Below are 10,935 nucleotides of genomic sequence, written 5' to 3' on the forward strand. Positions count from 1 at the left end.
TCCGTACCCGCATTGAACAACACCTCGACATCCTCACAGACCAACATCACCTCAGCACTGAAACAAGGATTATCAAGAAACTAACAACATTATATGGAGGACCTATGGCAATCCCACGACCAAGAGATGGCTTCCTGAACCTTGCAGGAATTAACCTCACTGAGGACCAAGTCACTCTCCTAAATCTGGGCATAAACTGTCATGTTATGTCCAGACCGAGTGAAATGGCCCGGAAAGTGGAGTTGGAAATTCTGTTGGACGACATATTCGACCTCGAGACACAAAAGAAGGTCACTACCAAAGATACCTTACAAGCAGAACTTATTGCAGAAGGAGGAAAGAATCGAGGCAACTACAGAAGCACCATACTGTCCCCCGAGCTTAGAGCGGCAGCTAAAAGCCTTCGTGAGAACAAGGAGATAGTTGTCAGGAGAGGTGACAAGTCGCCAATATATGTCATTCTTAAAAAAGACGAATATCTGGCGAAAATGAACATCATACTCTCTGACCAAACTAAGTTCCAAAGGGTAACGAAGGACACTACAGCCGAATTAAAAGCAAAGGTCAACAAACTGATCGAAACTGTGAACGCCAAGAAATCCGGACTCCACCTGCCAAAGATCATTGGGGAATATAAACCTGGATATGCGTATGGAAATGTCAAGACGCACAAGCCTGGAAACCCACTTCGGCCAATCATTAGCCAGATACCCACACCCACGTACAGATTGGCGAAGCGACTCAACGGCCTGCTGACTCCTTATGTTCCTTGCGCCTTCAGCCTGAAGTCTCCAAAGGAATTTGTGGACTTACTGCGGGGTGCACGGGCCACAGGGATAAGAGCCTCGTTGGACGTAGAATCGCTGTTTACCAACGTACCTGTGGACGAGACAATCGGAATGATAGCCGACAGAGTGTATCGTGATCCAGCCTGTACTCCTCTTGACATGCCAGAAAGTATTCTGAGGAAACTACTCCAAGCTTGTACTAAAGAGGCACCCTTCTTGAGCCCGGATGGGCACATGTATAAGCAAGTAGATGGGGTCGCTATGGGTTCTCCCCTAGGTGTCCTGTTTGCAAACTTCTACATGGGTACCTTCGAGCAAAAAGTCTTAGTCGACATGAACTTGAAACCGGCCATATACTGCAGGTATGTTGACGACATTTTTACACAGGTACCTGATGTCAGACATCTGCAGGAGCTGAAGGAGGCATTTGAGCAGAGTTCCATGCTGCGTTTCACTTACGAGACGGAAAAGGATGGGAAGCTGCCTTTTCTAGATGTAACAGTCATGGAAAAGGGCGGAGGTTTCCACACTGCAGTCTACACAAAGGAAACAAACATAGGAATGTGCCTAAATGCCAACAGCGACTGCCCTGACAGGTACAAGAGGAGTGTTGTTAACGCATACGTCGACCGTGCTCTCAGCCACAGCTCAGAATGGAAGCAAGTCGACGAAGAACTCTGTAGGGTAAGGCAGGTTCTAGTCAATAACGGCTTCTCCAATGGTTTCATCGAAGACATCATAAGAAGGAAAGTGAAAAGCCATGCAACCTCCGAAGAGACAACTAACACAACACCTATACCCCCTATTAGACTATTTTACAGGAACTTCTTTTCCACAGCTCATAAAACAGAGGAAAGGGTCCTGAAAGATATTGTTAATAGAAACGTTATCCCTACAGACAAAAATCAGAGGATACAACTGACGATTTACTATAAAACCAGAAAAACGGCCAGCCTACTCATGAGAAACTCTCCAGACACGAAACAGAACGCTTTAAAAGAGACTAACGTCGTCTATGCCTTCAAATGCCCACTTGGGGACTGTAAGCTCCAAAAAACCCAGTATATAGGCAAGACAACAACATCTCTTTCTAGGCGTTTAACGATGCATAAACAACAGGGCTCCATTAAGGAACATATAATCTCTTCCCATAACCAAACCATCGCCAGAGAAATCCTAGTAAACAACACAGAAATCATCGATAGATACAGCGATAGCAGGCGGCTCGACGTTTGCGAGGCACTACACATCAAGAAGTCAACACCAGCAATCAACAGCCAATTATTGCACAACTATATTCTACCCACCTCAAGACTCCGCTCCAATATAGAAGCATCAAGAAATATGGACCAATAGGCTTTCTACAAACGCTTCTATTCAATATCCATTGTTTCGTGTTCTGTCTTGTGTTGATACTTTTAATACCCTATTAATATCCTCTAATGCCACATCATCCTTCCCACCTTACTCAAATGTAATGCCACATCACCCTTCCCACCTCACTCAAATATAGATATAAAATCAGGGAAACGCAAGTTCTAATCAGTTGTGTATTTGTGAAGTCTTTGAAAATGTAATAAGTTTTACGAAACGCGCCCGTGTCGCGTCAGACTAGAAATAAAAATGAATTTTGGAGAAGTGATTTTTGATTTACCTCCAACAGTGAAGCATAATGTACGAAAGATTGAGAAAATTCGTGTTAGAATTATTAATCTTACTTTTTCGGTCATATTTAATAAAATATATATATATATATATATATATATATATATATATATATATATATATATATATATATATATATATAGTTTTTTTTTTTGAGATATATACAAGAGGTGTTACATTCTTGTACAACCACTAGTACGCGTAGCGTTTCGGGCAGGTCCCTGGAATACGATCCCCTGCCGCGAAGAATCGTTTTTTCATCCAAGTACACATTTTACTGTTGCGTTAAACAGAGGCTACAGTTAAGGAGTTACGCCCAGTAAATCCTCCCCGGCCAGGATACGAACCCATGACATAGCGCTCACGGAACGACAGGCGAGTGTCTTACCACTACACCACGGAGACTGTAAATATATATATATATTGTTATGATGCCCTCTCCTATTTCTTCTGTTTGCCTGCTTTAAGAGTCATATCAGCTTTCTCTACTGATTCTCTGAGGTACAGGGAGTATGTTGGTATATGTGGCGACCAGATCGGCCGCCAGATAAGGGAGAAATTTACATTGTAAGTTGTAGGTAAGGGGAAAGTGGCGCCCTGATATAAATGATAGAGTACCCCCTACCTGCATATATGCCGTTTTGTAAAGGACACAAGCCGATTGCGGATTTGCCGACTTAGGTCGTGGGCGACCAATCAGAGCCCGCCGTGACGTCACCGAGTGCCCCGGGCGGCGCCAACGTCAGAGCTGGTCTGACTACGAAGGGGAGAGGACGTTTCTCGGTCAGCTCTCAAGGATTTGAAGCTCTACAAGCCTTACTCAGCAGATTAGAGCATGCCATCACAGCCCACCATCGTTATTGGAGACCCTGCGCTTCTGGGAAGCAAGAAGAAGCCAAGTTCATTGAGCAGAGGAGTGCCAAACTTGGAAAATTGGTTGGCGACGACGCTGGGCGGCGCCGCTTGACGCTGAGGGTCTGGAGGGTGTGGCCGGCAGGCTTAGCTGTGACCGGGTCACGTTCACTGAGGGTTTTGGAGGGACGACACCGTTCCTAGGGCAAGGAGCAATGCCTTGTGGAAGGGACGAGTGTGTGCATATAGTGATTAGCTCAGTGCCCAGTGGTGAACCAGGATTGGGATACCAGATTCTCTGTGAGTGGTTTGGCGACGACTCAAATCACGGGCTCACCATAGCCCGTGTTACTTGGAACTGTTTGTTCCAAGTAGCGAATCTTTAACAACAACAACAAACAGACGACTCAAAGGCTTCACGACACCTGAGGACCTTTGAAACGTTCCTGGATCGTCAAGGACCGACTCAGGAAGCGTGGGAACCTCACACCATCGAGAGACAGGCGTCGTGAGCCAGAAATGTAAAGGTAGATCAATTTCCCTCCCATTATCCCTTGTTTATTTTCATATATGTGTGTTATAGTATAACGTTGATACACCAGTAGTAGGATAGGCTGCAGGACCGCTTGTGTCCAGGACTGTCGAAGAGGACAGCGAGTGTGGACGACGAGGCAGTTGAAGAGGAGGTAGCCGACGTCGACGAAGAGGCCCATCTGTGAGGGACTGTGTGGCCCCCTTTTAATCTGCCCAGTTGGTGGAGTTGTTGGAGGTCGCGAAAGAAGAGTTGCTGCCGATCTCCAGATTTACTATTCTCATTTTTCCATTCCTGTGTTGTTTGTAAATGTATGTGTGATCATGTAGTTTATGTCAGTAAATTCACACATTTTATCATTGTGTTTAAGTGTGCCTATATAATAATCTCTATGAGCATACACGAGGGTTATCATAGTTCCGCCTAGGGAACATCACGTTTTCTATAGAAGCTCTTATCGTCTGGAGAGTGGTAAAATAGCACAGACTTATATAATACAATACAATACAATACAATTTTATTTAGGTAAGGTACATACATACAATAAATATTTACAAGGATTGTTTGACTTATAGGTAGAGCTAGTACATACAATGCCTAAAGCCACTATTACGCAAAGCGTTTCGGGCATGATAAACTTAAATGACAAGCTTAATACTAATTGAGCATAATGAGTAGAATGAAAACAAGAAATGAAAACATAGATGAAAAAGCAGCACAAATACAATTATGTCGACAAACAGCGCTCTTTAAAGAAAAAAACAGACATTGGTTGACAATAGAAGGGTAAGGTAGGTTACAGGGAATTTATTAGGTATAGCTTCGCTTTTAACTTAAACTGGTTGAGAGAGGTACAGTCTTTAACATGGTTGGGAAGGTCATTCCACATTCTGGGCCCCTTGATTTGTAGAGCATTTCTAGTTTGATTAAGTCGTACTCTAGGAATATCAAAACTGTATTTATTTCTGGTGTGATGCTCATGGGTTCTGATACAACCTTCTATGAAGCTTTTGAGATCAGGATTGGCATTATAGTTTAGCGTTTTATATATGTATAATACACATGAGAGAATGTGCAGTGACTTAATGTCTAACATATTCAGAGATTTAAGTAGGGGTACCGAGTGATGTCTGGGGCCAGAATTGGATATTGTCCTAATAGCAGCTTTGTGTTGAGTAATTAGAGGACGTAAGTGATTTTGGGTAGTAGAGCCCCAAGCACAAATACCATAGTTGAGATATGGATAGATAAGGGAGTAATAGAGAGTCACCAGGGCAGGGCGTGGTACATAATATCTGATCTTAGAAAGAATGCCCACAGTTTTTGAAACTTTTTTTGATATGTTTAGAATGTGTCCCTGGAAATTAAGCTTGTGGTCAATGAGAATCCCAAGGAATTTGCCATCTAATTTGTTACAAATTTGGGTATTGTTTATTTTGAGATTTATTTGATTAGAGGATTTATTGCCAAACAGAATATAAAAGGTTTTGTCAATGTTAAGGGTGAGTTTGTTGGCAGTTAGCCACAGATGGACTTTATTTAGCTCAGTATTTACTGTGGCATTTAGAGCAAGGGGATCAGGACTGGAGTAAATGAAGGTTGTGTCGTCAGCAAATAGAATTGGTTTGAGGTGTTGGGAGGCATTTGGAAGGTCATTAATGTAGATGAGAAAGAGGAGAGGGCCAAGTATGCTGCCCTGGGGAACACCAATGTTGATGGGTAGGGTGGGAGAAATTGTATTATTCACAGAAACATATTGGAGCCTGTCAGTAAGGTAGGATTTGAGGTATTGTAGGGAGTGTCCTCTGACTCCATAATGATGTAATTTAAGAAGAAGGTTTTGGTGGTTGACAGTGTCAAAAGCTTTACGCAGGTCCACAAACAACCCAACAGGGAACTCATTTTTATCAAGAGCTGTATGAATCGAGTTAACCATACTAATAAGTGCATCGTTAGTGCTTTTTTTGGGTCTGAAGCCATATTGGCAAGGGCTAAGTATATTGAGTTTGGCTAGATATGAGTAAAGCTGCTTATAGATTAGTTTTTCAAAATTTTTTGACAAGTTTGGCAGGATAGATATAGGTCTGTAGTTGTTAACATCTGTGAGATTACCACATTTGTGGACAGGCGTTACTCTCGCTTTTTTTTAGAATATCTGGGAAGGTTTGGAGTTCAAGTGACTTGTTGAAGAGCAAAGCAATAGCAGGGGCTAAAGATCTAGAGGCTTTTTTGTAAATTAAAGTTGGTATCTCCTCAAGGGCACCAGACTTGGTTTTAAGGGAAAGGATTATCTCATTGACGTCAGTGGAATTAATAGGCTTTAGGTACAGAGACTGTGGATAGTTACCTGAAAGATAGTCATTAATGTCTGTACTGGAAGATGGAATATCATTTGCAAGGGATGAACCAATGGAAGAGAAGAACCTATTGAATTCAATAGCAGAATCAGAGGCTGAAAGCTGACCATCGTTATTAGACAGGAGAGTCGGTTTGTTATTTAAAGACTTCTTTGATCCCAATATTTGAGAAATTGTTCTCCAAGTTTGTTTAATGTTGCTCTTTATTTGGGTAAATTTATCTTCGTAGTAAATTTATTTAAGTTTAAATTTATTTATTTATTTATTCTTTAAAAGTGTACCCTAGGCCATCCGACCAGTATCGGAGCTGGAATGGTGGCAACATTGTTGTAACAAGCAACCTAGTGGCTGGAGAGAGGTAAAGCCACACAAACTTTTATGGGAGAGTACCCTGGGCTGACAGTCCAGTGGCAGATCTACAGGAGTAGCAACACTCTGGCAACAAACAGCATAGAATACACCCACTGAACTGCATCGCTGGGGTGCAGGTATACTAACCCAGCTGGCGACCTTGTTAAAAGAAGATAGGGAAGGCAGGCGGGAAAGGAATTCCTGTAACCTTTTTGTCTGGCAGGCAAGACTCAGGGGAAGTTATTGTTATAGGGTAAGCCTGAGTCTTCCTTCACTTCTCCACGGGTCTAGGCCGGAACTGTTAACAGCAGTTTCCCTGTGGTTGACTGAAGGGCTCCCAGGGTGAATCAGTGGGACCCCCACAGTGGTGGGAGCAAGAACCTGCGGTGGTGGGCATTGCTGGTCCTCTCCTGTGGGACCAAGGAGACTCCGGTGAATCCCAGGAGTCGGAGGGGCTGAGTATTCTGCCTTCTGAGCCCCTAGCAGCTGATTGCTAGCAGAGCCCCGGCCCCACCCCCCGTGACAACAACTGGCGACCTTGCCAGGATGCGTTAATCAAGACAGTGTTGCCAGAGTACTAATACAGTGTTGCCAGTGAATTCAGTGATACTGTTACCCAACCAGCTAAGGGACTGAAGCGGTGAAATTAGTACCTACTAACTTGTCTGTGCTGCTGTGTATGTTCGATAACATAGAGATGGAGGAGGATAAAGTAAAGAAATTTATGGAGACAAGGGATGAGAAAATTTTGGAGGAGTGTACCAAAGCCCAGCTCCAACAAGTGGCAGGCCACTTGGGGATCCGATTGAGGACGACTAAGGTGGCGGAGCGTAGGCTAGAAAAAATGGCACAACTCACAGCTCGACAAGTGACAACAGGGGAAGAGCCGTCCCAAGGTGAACCGTCCCAACTAGAGCCATCCCAAGCGCCTACCAGCGTGGGGAGGACTCACAGTGAACGTGGGAGCAGTGGAGGGTCGAGCTGTAGTAAGAGGAGCCTGCAACTGGAAGCCCAGCTGCGACGAGAGGAGAGAGAAGCGCAAATGCAGCGAGAGGAGCGCAAGCATGAAGCTCGGCTGCAGCGAGAGGAACATGAAGCTCGGCTGCAACGAGAGGAGCGTGAGCGTAAAGCTCGGCTGCGGCGAGAAGGAGAGAGACAACTGCGACTAGAGGAGATAAAGGCAAAGAAAGAAGTGGAATTGCGTCGCGTTGAGCATGGGCTGCCCTCACTACCTGCATAGCGGGATGACCTCAAGATAAGGGAACGTGACTTACCTATGTTCGAACCTTAAGAAGCTGAGGCGTTCTTCGAACACTTCGAACGGATAGCGACTCTGAAGGAGTAGCCGGATGATTGGGCTACTCTGGTCCAGGGCAGGTTGACCGGTAAGGCCCAGGAAGCCTACAACATGCTGGACCTAGAGGAGTGTGCTAGTTACGACGCAATTAAGAGTGCGGTGCTCCACTCATTCCGGCTGACTCTGGAGATGTATCGGAAGCGGTTCAGAGAGTGTACGAGAGCGTTGGGAAAGTCTTACGTCGCAACCCGTTCTCGCAAATTCGTAAAGTCAATATTGACTTATTAACTACGTGCATAGGTGATATACTAAACATAATAGATACCCTTAAAAAGATTCACAGAAAACACCGACCTTACCTAACCTTGTTAGTATCTTAAGATAAGCATCTTATTGCTTCGTAATTACAATTATTACTTAACCTATACCTATTATAGGTTAGGTAATAATTGTAATTACGAAGCTATAAGATGCTTATCTTAAGATACTAACAAGGTTAGGTAAGGTCGGAGTTTTCTATGAATTTTTTAAGGGTATCTATTATGTTAAGTATGTCACCTATGCACATATTTAATAAGTCAATATTGACTTATTAAATTTGCGAGAACGGGTTGTACGTCGAGACCGCCAGGGATATGGAACGGAAATTCCTACGAGGGTTGAAGGCGGAGGAAGTGGAGTCGGCGGATGAAATCAAACGACTGATAGTGATGGAGAAGTTTATGTCAGTGCTCCATCCTGAGTTGTGCGTTAGGATGAGAGAAGCAGGTATTAAGGACCTTAAAGCTGCAGCAGACTGAGCCGACATGCTGGAGGAGGCACTACATCTCAGGAGGGAGGGGCCGCCCAGACACTCGCCTTACCCCAGGTCGGGAGAGAACTGTAGGAGTTCAGGAGGAGCGAGGATGGGCGGGGACTCTCCCAAGAGTAGTGTACCCAATGAAGTAACCCGGTTCAAGAGCACCAAGGACGTGGGGAGGAAGCCCCAAGCTGTGAGCATTGGACCTAGCTCGGGAGCAAGTGCTGCTGCCCGGGAACCGGCGACAGAGAGTCCTAGGAGGACTCAGGGAACCTCTACCGTTGGTGCTACCAGGATGATTGGTAGAGGGTCGCCCAGGAGAGGCGGTTGGTGTTTCATCTGTGGGAGACGAGTACTTTTGCACGGGAGTGCGGTCGCCCCAGGCACGGTGGAAACGTAGCTTTCGGAGAGTACGAAGCGAAGGAGACAACGATACCTTAGGTGATATGCCGGTGATGAGGGAGAAGAGGATTCACCCCCTTTGTGTGTGAGGGGACGGTGAAGATAAGAGGAGCTGATCCTGTTCCAGCGAGGATGCTGAGGGACACGGGATCTGACTTCACCCTCGTTAGTGAATCACTCTTCCCCGAGGACTACAGAAGTTCCAGTACAGGGGAAGCCCTAATAAAAACGTTGGGGGGACAAGTGAGAATGCCCCTTCATAAGGTGACTCTTAATTTAGACTATGGTTGTCAGACTCTCGTGGTAGGGGCCTGTGCTTCACTTCCCAGGATGGAAGCTCAGGTGATCCTAGGGAATGACTCCTGTGGGGGATGTGTTCTCCCGAATTTGATTAAGGATGAGGAGTGTATAGAGTCCTATCGACAGAGCAACACGACGGACGCCCGCAGTGGCGCAACGGAAATTGCGAGAGTGGCATTTCCGGTATGCGCGGTGACGTCGGGATGAGGCGTCAGGGAAGATGATGTGAGCGGATCCAGTCACACCGAGGAGAACATGTAGGGTGACCTGAGGCTCGATCATTTGTTCCGAGAGGAGGCGGCCAGAGGACAAGCGACAGGCGAGGAAGGGTCAGATAGGAGTATCCAAGTTACTTTCATCAGTCCTCTAGGTATTGACAGCGCCCGTCTAGGTGAGCTGCAAAAGGAAGAGTTTCTGGAGTTGGTTAGGGAGGCGAAGGAAGGTCTCGCCGGACCCGAGTCACCGACTCACTTCTTCATGGAGAAGGGAATGCTAATGAGGCAGTGGAGACCGGTTAGGGAAGAAGCGGGTGATGATATGCTGAGAGTGAGGCGTCAGGTGGAAGTGCCAGCACAGTACAGAGGTGCGGTGCTAAAGCTTGCACACTCAGTTGGTCCTGCGGGTCACTTGGGAGTAACCAAGACCTTAAGCCAGCTTTTGGGAACATTTTTATTGGCCGGGCATGGATGTGGATGTAAGAAGAATCTGCAAGACGTGTTTCCCGTGCCAGAGGGGGGGGGGGAAGAACGTCTCTGTCATCCCGAAAGCGCCTTTGGTTCCAGTTCCTGCGTTTGGCCAGGCATTTGAACGCCTAATAATCGATGTTGTGGGACCACTACCCAGGACAAGAAGGCGAAATAATTACTTATTGACCATTATGTGTGCTTCGACGAGATTTCCAGAGGCGATCCCAGTGCGGTAGGTGACGTCGAGATGCGTCATGGGACACCTTCAGCGATTCTTTGCTTGGATAGGTGTGCCCAAGGAAATCCAGTCCGACTGCGGGAGTATTTTCCAGTCGAAATGGTTTAGGCAGGCTGTTGCAAGCTGGGGAATAGCCCAACTACGATCGTCACCTTATAGACCACAATCGCAGGGTGCGATTGAGAGGATTCACTCCACTCTGAAGACCATCTTAAGAGTGTATTATGCAGAACAGGGAGTAGAATGGGATGAGGTTGTCTATCCAGCCCTGTTTGCAATCAGAGATGCTATAGTTGAGTCTCTGGGATTCTCTCCATTCCAACTAGTGTTTGGGCACGAAATAAGGAGTCCGTTATTGATGCTGAAGGAGCAGTTGACGGCGGAGAAGACGTTAGGGACAGTGGAAGAGCATGTGCAGAGATTCCATGAACGATTGAAAACGGCGAAGGAATTGGAATTGGCACCTGAAGACAGCGCAAGAGAAGATGTCGATCTGGTACGACAAGAAGGCTGTCCCAAGGGAGTTTGTGGCAGGAGCCAGAGTGATGATGTTGCTACCTGGGAGATGTAGAGTGAAGGAATCATGCTTTGGTGGTCCATACTCGGTTATTCGGTGTGTGGGTCCTGTAAGTTATGAGATCAGCAAGCCGAATCGCCCCTGCAAGACA

The 10,935-nt window shown here is 45.9% G+C and overlaps 1 protein-coding gene across 1 annotated transcript; it reads left to right on the forward strand.

Annotated features, from left to right (window-relative positions):
• Nucleotides 1–7,242: 7,242 nt before the first annotated feature.
• On the forward strand, nt 7,243–7,785 carry LOC138366133 (ensconsin-like). The gene has a single exon (XM_069326876.1). It carries the CDS (start codon nt 7,243–7,245, stop codon nt 7,783–7,785), a length of 543 nt encoding a protein of 180 aa, XP_069182977.1.
• The last annotated feature ends 3,150 nt before the right edge of the window (nt 7,786–10,935 follow it).

This window comes from Procambarus clarkii, chromosome 18 (genome assembly GCF_040958095.1).
Source record: "Procambarus clarkii isolate CNS0578487 chromosome 18, FALCON_Pclarkii_2.0, whole genome shotgun sequence".
Classification (NCBI taxonomy): domain Eukaryota; kingdom Metazoa; phylum Arthropoda; class Malacostraca; order Decapoda; family Cambaridae; genus Procambarus; species Procambarus clarkii.